General features: G+C 33.8%; 1 protein-coding gene across 5 annotated transcripts in view; it reads left to right on the forward strand.

Annotated features, from left to right (window-relative positions):
- The window catches only part of LOC145296644 (armadillo-like helical domain containing protein 1), a 217,472-nt gene that overhangs the window by 73,476 nt on the left and 128,315 nt on the right, over window positions 1-15,681 (forward strand). For all 5 annotated transcript variants that reach the window (XM_080142573.1, XM_080142574.1, XM_080142571.1 and 2 more), the window contains one exon: window positions 10,069-10,265. In XM_080142573.1, the coding sequence (XP_079998699.1) occupies window positions 10,069-10,265 (197 nt within the window). The remainder of the gene's footprint in view (window positions 1-10,068; window positions 10,266-15,681) is intronic.

Below are 15,681 nucleotides of genomic sequence, written 5' to 3' on the forward strand. Positions count from 1 at the left end.
TCTACACACTTGAAATTTTAGATATAGGTTCGTTGCACATGGATCTAACTTAATAACTTGAGTTGAGCCCAAAACAATAAATTTTAAGGGGTCATAATAGGGGTTAAAGTTAAAAAAAAAATTGACTGCTTTTTTTTTTTTTGCTCAACATACACCTCCAAATACCCGGGCAACGCCGGGCACCCATGCTAGTATATCTATAAAAGTGAAAGTATCTGTCTGTGTGTGGGTGTGTCTGTCTGTGTACATTTCCTTACAAAATAACTCTGTCAATTTTCAGTTTACAGACTCGAAATTTGATATACAGGGTAGTGAGATTTGAGAAAATCTTAGTAATCCGTTTTCGGCCAGAAATTTGGCTGTTAAGGGGTCAAAGTTCAACGATTTGACCTTTGAGAACTCTCTCAAAACTCCTCCATCAATTTTGGGTATAAACAATTGAAATTTTAGATATATGTTCTTTGGACATGGATCTAACTTAATAACTTGATTTGAGCCCCAAACAATAAATATTAAGGGATCATAATAGGGGTCAAAGTTTTAAAAAATTTGACCTCTGCGATCTTTACCAAATTACTCAGACAATTTCTGGTCTAAACATTTGAAATTTTACATAAAGGGTATTCAGAGATAGGGCATGCTTTTTAATCGGTTTGGGGCAAAAATTTTTTGTTACCAATATACAAACGTATGTATCTATGTTTACATGTCTGACTAAAACTTTCGACAGAGGCGACGTATTTTCACGAGATCAGTATAGTTTTGAAGCTCGACCCTTCAGACGACAAATACCGAAAAATTAATTAAAAACATTAATTTCTTCACCCTCAACTGGGAACTTTTTTACAGGGAGGGGTCGCTTTTTTCGCCGATATTTTCGAAAGTCATCTCCTCTTTTCTAGCCTTAATTTAAAACTACGTCACTTCCGGTTTGGCGGTGGTCGTAACAGCAAAGACGTCACGTTTTTTTCCCGTTCTTTTCCTCCTTCACGGTACGGATTCGAGGCTGCCTCCCTACTACCATATCTTTTTGTTTCTTGCTCAACACCACACCTCCTAACACCCGGGTACCCACGCTAGTATATATATATATATATATATATATATATATATATATATATATATAAAATAAAATAAAAAATAAAGATTTATATTTATGTCTCGGCAGCAGTGATAAAAACATATCTTATTTTTCTTTTATTAATATTATTGAAATTTTTCCCCTTTTGCCTTGTACATATTTGTGAATTATTCCATGGATTTCGGCCTTTGGATTATTTTGGACCATCTTCCAATTACAGGATTTCGTTGGATTTTACTTGTGCAAATGGAAATTCAATTAACTGTTTTGAAGTTATATTTTTGGATTTTACCGTCATAGGATTATTTATCTTTCATCAGACTATCCATTCACGTGTAATCATCTTTTTCTTCACCATATTCCCTCTGCTTCACTTTTTTGTTATCAAGTAAGATCTTTGACTTACTTGTTGTTTCATTAAATACTTTTGTATGCAAAATCCGATTCCGCATTTTGCTAATTCTTACCCTCTGATGAGAAGGAAAGTATTTCTTCGAAACTCTGCGGATTAAGGACTATCCACTTATCAAGTGTTTCCTTTTCAGATTAAATATGTTTTTAACTCTTTTTCAAAGTGTTTTTTAACATGCTTTATTAACTGTTTGGGGGTCAAATCAAGTTATTAAGTTAGATCCATGTCCAAGGAACCTATATCTAAAATTTCAAGTCTTTATACCCAAAATTGGCGGAGGAGTTTGGGAGAGTTCTCAAAGGTCAAATCGTTGAACTTTGACCCCTTAACAGCCAAATTTCTGGCCGAAAACCGATCCCAAATATTTTCTCAAACCTCACTACTCTGTATATCAAATTTCATGTCTGTAGACTTAAAATTGAGAGAGTTATTGGGTAGGGAAATGTACACAGACACACAGACAGACACACAGATACACAGACACGTTCACTTTTATAGATCTATATATAGATATAATCATTGGAGTCGCGAGGAAGGGGATAACAAAAAACAAACACAAAACAGGAAGTTGTATCCCTATTATCTTATTTCTTCAGAAGGACAAAGTTAGATACAAATGTGGTTTTTAATATTGGGAAACTTCAACACCCGAAACGAGGCAACTTGATTGGGACAAAAATTTAAATTATTTCAATCTCCTTCGTTGAATAAAAAAGCTGAAGTGTAGTATCAGAATAGATTAATAAAATTGTTTCTAGTTTTAGAATTTCAAGTTTCTCATGTACACAAACATGCCAACCTCTGTCATCTCAATGGATTTTCCGGGAAAACTACGGTTGACCCCTAGGGATACTTTTCAGGTTAAAATGGCTTTAATTGACACTTTTGTGCTTATTAAAAAAATTGATGCCTTGGATTTTTATAAAACTTTCTGAAAAGTTGTAACTAACTGATTTCTATATAATTTTGTTTGTCTATACTTCACAATAACTTTTGGCTGTGCCCCAGAGGCTCTTTTAGGGCTAATAAAAAACACTCCATTTTTGGGGCTATTTTACCATATTTGTCCAAAAATTTCTGTGTCTGAACTCTAAATATGGGCACTTTGGGGCTAAATGGGGTGGGGGGCAAATGATGGACTTCGTCATTTCTTTTCTTGCATGGTGCAGAACTGAAGTTTACATATGTTAAGGCCTAAAACTGCACCGTTTGTTCATTTTCACTAAGATTTGACGTCCCCTGGGGACTTTTGGGGCTAAATGGGGGGGGGTACTGAATTTAGTCATTTTTTATGCTTCATTCACTGTTTACTCACGGGGGACCATGCATTCTTCACTTATTCTATTGGAAAGCGCTTCAGACAAGACATAAGACAACTTGATGTAAGGAGGGAAAAATAAATACAGTTTTAACGTCAAAACCAGTCAACAATTAGTGTTATATGGATAGATAAACCCAGAAAACAGCAATTATTCCTCCTTTGTCAAAAAGTTCGCTCATGAGATGTGAGGACTAAAAGACAAAATAAAGGAAATGAGTTACGAAACTGTCAAAAGTAAACCCAACGTTCACTTTCTACTTTTCTAGAAATAATATCTTGTAAAATTTTACTGTCCAACTGCTTACCTAGGTTGATCCCCTATAAATCTAGCCCCTATCACAGTAGCCTCTTAGGTTTCAGAGACAAGATGCTTTGTTTGGGGCGGAATAAAAGTAAAATTAAAAAAAAGAAGAATCTTGAATCCTTATTGTTTCGAATCTAATTTTATTGTCGATGAAATTAAAAAAACAAAAAAACAGCAAATATTTTTATATTTACGTGATGATTGAAATGTTTTTTTTTTTGTTTTTTTTTATCAGTATGGAATTTGGTTTTGTGAATTTATCACACATTTTCATAAACCCACATTCCGAAACGTTGCCAAACAAATTTTGACTTAATTTAAAAACTTATTTTATTTCTGTTTTTGTTAAATGTATTGTGATTAACAAATAACCCATTACGTTTGTTATTATTTTGAGCTGTGAAATAAATTGGTTTTGGTCAAGATCAAAGTGTAGTATCTGTTCTTCAGATGCTGCACTTCCATTTCTTGTTCTCTTTCGGTGGAGGAGAAATCCTTCACGACTGAGACAATTTTTATTTTTGTACCTTTTCTCCACGTTAAAAAACGACCCTGGTGTCTAACTCTGTCCCGTGGGGAGGCATAGTAAATAGGTACATGTGAACCACCGTTGTCTTGGATTCATGAATTTTCACACACACACACACGCACACACACACGCACGCACAAACAAACAAACAAACAAACAAAATAAATAAATTAATTAATTCCAGCAGACCACAGAGTGAAGATCAAAAAGACGGAGAAACAAAGCAAATACACTGAACTGGCCAGAGAGCTCAAAGGGATATGGAAGATGAAAAAAGTCAAGATAACACCATTAATAATAGGATCAATACCGGAAAACTTTGAAAAGAGAATGAGAGAAATTGGAATCAGAAGGATCACGGAGAAGATACAACAGTTTTCTTAGAAACTATTGGGATGATCTGGCTGAAATTTTATATGGATCTTTGTTATGATAAGGTGCAGCGAATTTAATATTATTGTATCCGTTTGATGCGCAGTTAAGAATTATTAGGGATTAATAGAATTAATATTTAATGCCAAAATGAACACAAATTTAACTATATTCGATCATCATCTTTGCATAAAGCACGCATTCTAAGTAAATAGTTTATAACTTTCTAGTAATGCTAATAATAATAACCCTCCTCCCCTCCCAGCAAAAAAGTGATGGCACCAGTCGTGGATGACATCACACAAAAGAATGTGTAGAGAGAGCACTAACCACACCTCCACTAAAAAGGTGGTGAAAGTACTGGGATCTTGGGTAGACATTGCTATCTAAACCTCATAGAAGACCAATGGTCACTATCAAGACTCATTGGAAGAGTATTATTAAAATAAGATTCATTAGAATAAAGACAAATAGAAAGAGCATCTTTAGAATCAAGACTTAAAAATTAGTAATAATTAATTGATCCTTAATAAAATTACCGACGGTAAAACAAAACGGCTCATACAGTTTTCTTGTTATTTTCTGTCACTTTTACCAACATTATCTTTTTCTGAATAGCACTTAAAATTTGTGATAATGAACTACGAAAGTAGACACAATAAACATAAAATATATATTACAACTTCTGTAAAAGTTTTTATTTTTTAACTTTTGTTTGCACCAAACAAGGAATATTACCACTGAAGCATCAGAAGCTAGTGTGATAGGATTATGTTTATATGGCAAGGGCGACCTGAGTGGAGAATTGGGGATCAAGATAATTTTTCACATTACATTTAAATTTCTGTATGTTGGTATGATCGAAAGAGAATTCCAGAATGAAGTAGTTCGAGGAAAGAAGCTATCAGACTTAAAAATCTTATTTTATGTAGGAACCTCTATAGTGAAGGGATGGGATTTGCTACTAATTATATTACTAGGGAGTATTTTCATTGAGGCGATTCAAATAAAAGTACTTGATCAATTTAAGTGATTTTTAGTTTACGCTATTTGTTTTCTGTCACGGTACATACATCATAAAGATTTTGCTTTATTTTTGTTTTTTTTCTTTGGGGTGGGTAGGGGTAATGGACAAGCACCAATGTTTTTTATAAGATAATTTGTTTTGATTGTGCAGTCAACCAACAAACTTTTATTCTGCTGTCATTGAACTCGTCCAAAGGTAAATGTAATTTATTTTGTCAAACTGCAAAACCTGTTTTAGTTTTTGTTTTTTAAAGGTTGGAATTGGACTTTTATTTTGACATATCAACTTTATAAGGCATTTTGTGTTCTGGTCTGTTTGTAGGTCATGTGAGAAGCTTTGTCAAGTAAGCTGTATTTTTCAACAAATACCAGGATCTGCAATGTATGCCTGGACATGGAAGTTGAGCTCTCTGTACTCCATTTTTTTTCACTCCAAACAAGGCATATTGCCAATTGGGCGTGATAATTACTAATCAGGATCATGTCTACAGGGGACTATCTGGAGAGTTGAGCAGCGAGATGTCTGTTTAAACTTTTGCGTGCAATCAGAAAAGCAAGAAACAGGGAGCAGTCCTAGGGAAGAAACTATTAGAGTAGAAGGTTTTCCGGCATCTAGGCACCTCAACAATGAAGAGGTGGGATTTTGCTGCTTGTCAGGTTAGTCGAAGTGTTTACATTAAGGGGCACTAGTGCTATGAGTTCATTTGGGAATTAAAATACTTGAAAAACGGACACAGGGATGCAGCATTGCGGTGATGGGACAGGAGTTAAAACTTAGCTGATAGTGCAGGAGCATTAGATTAGAGATTTCTTTTTGGACCCTGTGTAAAAGAGAGAGACTAGTGGTAGATGTGGCAACAATACACCATGCATGGACGAATGGTGGCTTTGTAGAAATATAGGATACTCTTAGGTGTGAGTAATTTCCTAGCATGGTAGAGGGAGGCGATCTTTTTTGCAACAGCCGTGGCAATGTTCTATATATATTTGTCCCAATTCATGTTGCCTGTGAATGTTAAAGTGAGGAGTTTTAATGATGAGCTCTCAGGTATAGCGTTATTTGTCATGACAATGGTTAAGAAGGGTTTTGTGATTGTTAAAGAAAAAGACTTAGTCTTAGTAGCATTCATTTATGGTCCCATTCCACTACGTTTCCTAAGGTTTCTGTCATGGCGTTGGGTATGTGTGCAACCATTTTTACCTCATGTCTGTAATCCATTGCTCACTTCATTACTGGTAAACCATAAATGTATGGCCTGTCATTACACATTTCATTTTTTTACGGAGCAAAGCTGACAGAAGAGCTCAGCTTTTTCAATCCATTCAATAATGAATTGACTGGCGCCTGCACTGCTAAACTCTGGTGTCAACTTCATGTCAGTTTCTTTTTCCATTACAATGCCGAAATAGCTTGTAGCATACAACATTTTTGGCAAGATATTTCTCGTGTTTTGAATTTCTTGATTTTAAAAGTTCTGAAATATAATAGCAAACCGAATAAGAGCTGCACATCTCTAACCAATACCGCCTCAGACAAACATCTGTTATTTTGAATAACTCTCTTGTAACAAATACCGTGGATGCTAGAGATGGCCGTGAAAGGGAGATAAATCTAATTTATAAAGCTTATTATGTCTGCCTCCATATTTTAAAACCCTATCTTTTCCGAAAGTAAAAGTTGAAGAGTGGCGCTAGATGCATCAAATTATTGGATTTTTTTATGGACCGTACTTTTATGGGTCTTTAGCCAGTTAAAATAGTTTTCAGCGAGTAAAAAATCGGTAAAAATTGAAAAGATCGTTATACATTTTGTACATTCATCTTAGTTTATTTATAAGCAGATCAACAGCATGTCACGTTAGTACAGTGGTAACGTCACCAGCTTTAAATGCTACAGTTTTGCTTTCGGTTTCGATTCTAGCTGATGGCACCTAAATACTTTTTTTTACTTTTGAAACCATGACTATAATAATATATACGAAATCTGGACAAATTAAAATATCATATTTAAGCATATTTTACAACCGGGCAAAGCCCCCACCCTTCTACCCCACTAGTGCAAAATAATTTATTCTGACCAGAATAACTGTATCTTTTATTTTTGTTGTGGACTGGTAAGGGTCCGAAATAAATACTCAACTTGGTATTTAGTGAAAACGAAATATATTGAAAAGAAGAGCAAGTAAAAAAAAAAATAAAGATGTGTAGATTATACGTCAGTCCAAATGCCAAGTGTGCTTAACTTGAGCATAATACTGAGAGGCATATTTACCCAGGTTTTATAGTAAACAGAAGAGTTCATTGTTATCCGTGAGGTGAGCACCACAACAATTGTCTATATAGTTTACCATATAATACACTAAGTAACTACATTTATAATCTTTAAGACTAGTTCATCCAGTTTTGGAGGGGATTGTACTATCAGTTTACAACAAGTACATTACATGTCTTGCTGTGTGAGGCTTTTATGTAAATCACATACATAAAGAATAAAAATAAAATAAATGTTTATGGAATTCAATATTCTTCTTTTAATAATCTTTTAATAAAATAGTTCAATTCTTCTAAAAGATCACAAGGAATCAAAATATGCCAATCTTTTCGACAGATTTGTGTTTTAATCGATTGTTGTGGAGACAGATGGAGTGATAGCTCCTGCCTTGTTGGACCCCCTCATCTGCCTTGTTCTGTTAATGTTGTGTCATAAATAAAAATATTCTTAAAAAAAAAAACAACCAAACCAAACACCATGAATAAATATTTAAAGATATGAAGAACTTGAAGCATTTCTCCTTACAAACTCTTTTTTTTACCAAAGAGACGTAGTGATTATATTTTTGCTCTATCATTATTTTCATGGCAAGTGCTCGACTGAGCTTTAATCTATGATCCTCACTGGAAATCATTCACAACTACTGTTAACAATGAAATTACTATTTTATGCATTGCATGTTCTATGATTGACCGATACAATCTTAAAAAAACAGGTGGAGGGTGATAACGTACACACAAACATGTAATTGTCTACATAGAGATGTAAAATGTAAATGACTGAGTCTTATCTTAGGATTTTAAAAAAATGTGTTAGCCTTGATATCCAAATGTGAGAAATCTTGTCTTAGATTTTTAGGTTATAAAGTCAGGCCACATTTTTCATGGGAGTCCATCATCATTAAAGTTAATAATGTCTGCTGCCTCTTGGAGTTTCGTATGTTATTTAATGTTCTTTACTCTCTTTTTTCTTCTCCAACTTTACTTTTTCTAGAGAGGAGTCGAGGAAGGGCGTGTAAGGGTATGGTAGATGGAATATTTTTATTGATTCTCTGTCGACTGTTTTTATAATGGAGACTTGGTGTCTGTAATCGAAATTACTTCACATTACTGAATACTTTATTTTTCTTTTTAAAATTCTGAAACAATGAGAAGTTTGACCCATTTTAAGATTAATTAACAGAAAAGTCATTTTTAAAACATAATTTAGTTTACTTCTCCCATGGACTGTTGCGACTTCATTTGATAGGAATTTTGACTAATAGTTTTGAAGGTATTATTCGGATTTTACTTATAACAAGTCTTTCCAGACTTCCAGTAATCTTCATTTCTTTCTTATACCACTGAAAATCATTTTGCACTATCGCAACAGCTATTCACCATTGATTTTTCACTGACACAACCATTAGTTTTCTCTGGAATTTGGTAGCAAAAATCCTCCCCCAAAGTTCTGCTTCATTGTGTCACTGTTCACAGTTACGACACAGCAATAATTCGGGGAGCGAGGGTTATAAACACAAAACCGAAAGTACCTTTTATATCCTGCTCTCATGTCCTTTAGCTGTGTCTCTGATTAGTTTTGTGTTCTGCCGTTCATCGCGTCTTGAACAAAAGCTCTCTCAATTCGTAGCAACAGACACAAATCTCATTTCTTTCTGGACAAATGGATTTTATTCAGTCACCATATTTTTCCACGGTCAAAGTTGTATTGTCGTTTCGCATCCTTAGAGGTAGGGTGGAGGGTCTCTATTTTGCTGTAGTTTTTTTAGTTGAAATTTATTTTTATCTCATTGCCTCCACGAGATGTCTGTCGATCATTCTCTTGAGGAATCAAAAACAGACTTCTTTCTGATCTGTTCTTTCTCACTCTCCAAAACAGACTCTCCACTAACTCGTATAGATCTTCCCCCAAATCACGTTGTATGAATCTTTCTGTGATGTGGTGATATACATGTCACCGACCGCTCTGCCTGTTCAACCCATCTTTCTAATTTTCTTATTACACTTTTTTATAAACAACCAACCTGCTTGTGCTAATAACTCCTAATCTAAAACAATGACCTCCAATTTCGAATTCTATATATTGCATTGGGCACAACTACCAGTCCATCTACGGTCGGTCTATTATATGACAGTCCTAATACTCTCTGCACACTGTCAATAGAGGTCTGGTTAGTGCTTTTCCTCCTCAGTCTTTTCATCCTATTTGACCTATCATCAATTAATCAATCAGAAAAATTAGATAAATGTAGCAAACCACTTTCCTGACACTCAGATACTTTCTAAATTTTTCCCAATTTAGATTCTATTTTTTGTGTTGGGGAGGGGGGAATGAAAGGCGGGGAAGATGGTGTCAGATGGAATATTTTTTCTTCTTTGTATGTACTTATTCACTTGCCTTCCCATGTGTCAGTTTTTAATATGGTGAAAAATTCAGTTTCCCTAAAAAGAGGCACTCTGGATTCGGGCAAAAATAAAAATTGCTTCCGATGGAATTCTCCTTTACCAACCAAGGACTCGAAAGATCTGTAACGTAATTTTTTTAAATGGTGTTGTTATATGTTAACACTCGGGCCTACCTCTGGATAAGTCCATTATTCCTAAAATGGATAGATCAATTTACCCCATACTAAGTGGTAAAAGTAATGCTTGGGAGGCTGGTATCTTGGAATTAGTGCATAATAATAGATATGACAAGAAGACCTCATTTTTGAAAGATTCTCATATATTATCTGTTTTTCATTTTCATCAGGTATCCGCGCAATTGCTGAATGTTTGGCCAAGTCCAAATGCGAAGAGACACAAGAATATTGCCATGAGATGTTGCTCGCGTTATCCAAAGGCAACCCAAAGTTTGAACAGCAGCTCTACAAAGGCTTGATTGCTCTTCTACCTTGCAATTCACCAAAAGCTCAACAGATAGCCGTCAGTTCTCTTCGTACAGTTCAGGTATTAACATATTCTATTTCTGTCTATGATGAGAAGGTCTAATTTTTTTACTTGTGTTTGGTGGTTTGCTATTATATTCAGTCTAACACTTGTTTTACATACTGGCATATATTTGTTTTACATACTGGCATATATCGGTTTTACATACTGGCAAATTGACTTCCAAACTAACCTATCTCTGACCAGGTCTTTATTTACCACTCTTTCTCTCAAGTCCATTCTTATCATTTCTCCTTATTTCCTTAGCGTTTCTCTGCCAATTGACTTTGCTACTTCAGTTTGTATACATTTATTAACTTGCATTGATTCTTTCAACATGGTGTTACCATCAAAGTTTTCTGTTCTGCACACATTTTCCTTTACTGTCCAAATTGAATCTTTCTCTGGAGTCATCAGATGTAAATCTCTCTTTAAAACTTACATTACACGCCTATTGTATCATTCTTATATTATTTCTCTCCATGCAACAAATATTTTAATGGTAGGTGCTCTGACGAACTACAAGCCCTTGTATCCCTTCGACATAAATACCCATGACAAAACCAACAAACAGCAAAATCCCACCTCTACACAGTAGAAATCCCCAGATGCCAAAAAGACTTCTACTTTAATAGTTTCTTCCCTAGAACTACTAGACTTTGGAATTCCGTTCTGGGTTTCTGCTTCCTTGACTGTACTGACATGTAGAAGTTCAAGTGTAATGTAAACAAACATCTTGCTGCTTAACTCCCTACATAGTATCCCTACAATTTATGTCCCAAATAGTAACCCCCTACATTAAAGTAGCACTGTGCTTTGTTTGGGGTAAAATGCAATAAAAATATCAGCGACTCTCACTCACTAGTTTTCACTTCCATACATCATTACACTTTGCACAGATGCCTGATAAACCTTCCCTCGGTCAACAGTAGTAACAATTCAACAATCTAGTAAAGGTAGAAGTTTCCTGAACTTACAATCACACTAGTAACTGACTTGCCTATGCTCCAATCGTATCACCAAGGTAACAAAATTTTTCTACAATCTCCATAGCCTCGCCATCTAAATTATATCTCCTGACGTGCTTTTCAATATTTCTTTTCATTTGTGGGGACTTCAATTCTTCATTTACCAACTTCTTAAAAAAGAAAACAAAACAAATTTAGCTGGGTCTATGATAATGCATTAGATAACCGTAATTTCATCTGTTTTTGAGGGGTTTTTTTTTAACGAATCTCCTCTGGCTTTATGTCATCTTTCCACCAGGCTACGCCGATACACATTTCCTACTAGTATATAATATAATAATCTCAATATTGTCACCATCTAATTATACTTCCTCCACATCCGCGTTCTCAAATGTCTCCATTGTTTTACATTTCTTACACAAAATAGTTATTGGCTCTCAACCCAATTGTAAGTCCACTGCATTTATTATGTACTCAATGCATACAAATACAACAAAAAAATTGACTGGCATCCGACTCTCTTTACACAAACTGTACAGGGGAATACTAATTTATGTATATATATATATATATATATATATATATATATATATATATATATATATATAATAAAATTAAGCTGAAAATCTAAATGCTAAATGTATTCAAAGATAAAAGTCTAATGAATTAATGAGGTTTGTATAAGAGTGCTCAATATTAAATAGAGTGAGATATACGTTTTATTTATTCATATAAACATTCAGAACAATGATTCGGTCAATATTTACAAATAACTAAAGACCTCACCAGGTGATAATAATCCTTCCTTTGAAAGTTCAAATCTGTTATAAAATGGAATTTGCCAAAATGAGGGTATAAGAATACATGTTAAAGATCACGTGATCTTATGACATCCAGAAAAAGTGGAAAGAGAAAGGAAAAATAAAATTAAAAAAAGAAACAGAAGAGAATAAGAGAAAAGAGCTTCTATCCTCTTATAAGCGCGAGTGAAGGTTCTAGGGTTTAATATTTTTCCTCTTCCTCCTTCTACCAGCATAGACGGCATGTTAAAAAGTCGGTTATCTTACTCGGTCAAGGTCAAGTAGCGTTTTTCGTATACATCAGCGGTTATGATGGGAGGGTTTTTTGTCTGGATTTCTCAAAATAATATTTGTTACTTTGCTTAATTTAATTGCGTTCTTAAGTGCTACTATAGTGTTTTCGGTAAATTTTCTAACCTGAGGTGTAGGGTTTAGTCAGATTTAACATTGCATATCTATTAGATCATGGATTTGTCATTGTGCTGTAGATGGCCGAGATGAAGACTAAGTGAGGACCCAATAGTCATTGGCATATATTATGGCGTTTCTGACATAGCTACTGTACAACTAACCTTGGACGTAGAGAGAAACAGCACGCGATATGAGATTTGATTTTTGTTGATATCTATTTCTAAGGCAGTGAGATTTAATATGGCCAACCCATATGCTGTTGTTAGTATTTCACTACTTAAAAAGATTAGTTAAAAACTTGTGACGTGGTTGGACAGTGGTCGGGTAAATCTTTTTTTAAGCTAGTTTTTAGCTTGAAATTAGTGTTTATCACCAAGCAAAATCCACCACCTTTTTTTTTTACTTGTGTTTGGCGAAATAAAAGTAGTAATAACAAATTCATTAATAACAAATCTTACAATCAGTTCCCACACTTTAAAATCACACACGTTGATAGAAAATGACATTTTCGCACATTTTATCTTGAACTTGACAAGTAGGTCTTCATCGTTTCACAGGCAAATACTAAATATGTATATCTGTTAATTTCCCATTGCGATTCTGTCTGCTCAGTTATTTCTCTTTTGATAATCAATATATTTCAATGAATTTTCGCAACCTATAAAAATCTCATTGTGAAAATGTAGAAACCTTTAATGTTCTTAAATAGGATTTTATTATTATAATCAAGAATAATACATTTTTAATAATGCTCTGCTTATTTTCTTTCCTTTGTTTTCTTTAATCAGAAAACAATGAAATAATTTTTTTTTTGCTCCTTATTTAATTACGAATGCAATGCACAATTTGTATCGTTAAATAGTATACTAGCCGTATCCATTCAGAATTAACTGGAATTTATATGTTGCAGATTTGCAAAAGAAGAGAAGGAGCGAATGAACAAATACTATAATGCCCTCAGTGCCTATTGAATCGTTTTCCATTCACAGATTCTTCTGTATAACTGTTGTTTCTTCAGCATTTTGTGTTTATTGATTTCTCTTCTGAACAAAATGGAGTTTGGGAATGGATAACCAATCATTAATTTAAAAAAAAAATTCCATACTGAAACGAAAGTAATATATATATATATATATATATATATATATCTATATATATATATATATATATATACTGTGTAAGCAAAGCCAAGACTTCAAAAAAGGTGTTCATGGCAACAAAATGTGTATTTCATTTTACGTTTCAATTGTTTCCATGTCCAGTCGACAATTTCAAACATTATATCGTTTGAAAATTTTCAAAAACCATAGAAACAAACAAAAAACATGGAAACAATTATAACGTGAAATGAAATACACTTTTTGTTGCCATCAACACCTTTTTTGAAGTCTTGGTTTTGCTTACACATTATATTAATGTTCAATTATGAAATATGATAATTTTGTAGCTTACTCTTTAAGTCAACTCTTTTTGGCTTAAAACTTATTGGTATATGAAAATTGACTGATTTACACGAACTCAGTATATTACATACAAGTCTCTCTCTCTCTCTCTCCCTCTCTCTCTCTCTCTCTCTATATATATATATATATATATATATATATATATATATCTACTATTATAAAAAGTCACTTTGTGTGTGTGTGTGTGTGTGTGTGTGAGTTCCTTACTTACTTATAGGTTCCAAACGGCGGAGTCTATATTTTGCAAATTTCACACAAAGGTAATTTATATATCTGGCAGTGTTCTTAGATATGTTTTATACAGAAATTCGACTGATAAGTATTGAAAATCGAAAACGTCCGATCCTAAAAATAGTCTTTTTTTTCTCATAGATAAAAAAGAATTTTTACATGGGAATACTTTAGGTTGCACTGGCAAAGGAAGATAATAAAATTTCAACAAATAATTTCTTCTTAGAAAAAACAGATTTGTTGACATCTAGAAACACACCTCAGTCGTAGAGCATTTGACTACAGATCGAATGATCCCGTGTTTAAGCCCGGGGGTTCCTCACCTTTTTGTTTTAATTTTTTCTGATTAATGAACTCAATTTACGATAAAAAAGAGGTACCATTTAAAATCGCCACAAATCATTTCTTTGTTTGCATATTTTAAAACTAAACATTAATTAGAAGTGAATTTTCCAGAGCGTTCATTGTCAAGCCCAAAAACCAGCTGACGTGATAATGTAAATAAACACAGACGAAATTTGATGAACTAGATTATCATTAATATATATATTATTTTTTTTGCAAATTAGTCCACTGAGCAAATTATTCCTTGTACTAGCAGTTCAGCCCGGCTTTGCTTGGGCCATATGTACTGTTCATAACTTTATGTGCATATGTATATATATATTAAAAAAGTTTGACTCATGTTCAGGAAACCTATATCCAAAATTGCAAGTGTTTAGACCCAAAATTGGCGGAAGAGTTTGGTAGAGTCTACAAAGGTCAACACTTTCAACTTTGACCTCTTGACAGCCAAAGTTTTGCCCAAAACTGACTAAAAAGCTTGCTGCATGTCTGAATACCCTTTATGTAAAATTTCAAATGTTTAGACCTAAAATTGGCTTAATAGTTTGCTGGAGACCGCAAAGGTCAAATCTTTTGAACTTTGACCCCTTGGCAGCCAAATTTTCGGTCAAAAACTGATTAAAATGCTTGCCCTATGTCTGAATGCAATTGATGTAAAATTTCAAATGTTTAGACCAAAAATTGGCTGGGTAATTTGGAGAGACTGAAGAGGTCAAATTAAAAAGAAAATTAACCCCAATTTTGAACCCTTAACATTTACTGTTTTGGACTCAAATCAAATTACTAAGTTTGATCCATGTCCAAATAACCTACATCTAAAATTTAAAGTGTTTAGACCCAAAATTGGCGGAGGAGTTAGGTAGAGTTTTCAAAGGTCAAATCGTTGAACTTTGACTACTTGACAGCCAAATTTCTGGCCGAAAACCAATTAAAACGATTTTACCAAATCTCAATACTCCTTATGTCAAATTTCGAGTCTGTAGATTGAAAATTGACAAAGTAGTTTGGTAGGGAAATGTACACACACAGACACACATACAGACTATTTCACCTTTATAGATATATAGATTCAATAGAGGATTGATTCTATAATAATACATACGCAATCTGCATAAATTAAAATATGTTTAAGCATATTGTAGTACCAAACAACGCCGGGAGTTCAGCTAATATATATATATATATATTTTTTTTTTTTTTTTTTTTTACAAAGGCGTCA

Source organism: Euprymna scolopes, chromosome 17 (genome assembly GCF_053919585.1).
Source record: "Euprymna scolopes isolate OS-2025 chromosome 17, ASM5391958v1, whole genome shotgun sequence".
In the NCBI taxonomy this organism is placed as follows: domain Eukaryota; kingdom Metazoa; phylum Mollusca; class Cephalopoda; order Sepiida; family Sepiolidae; genus Euprymna; species Euprymna scolopes.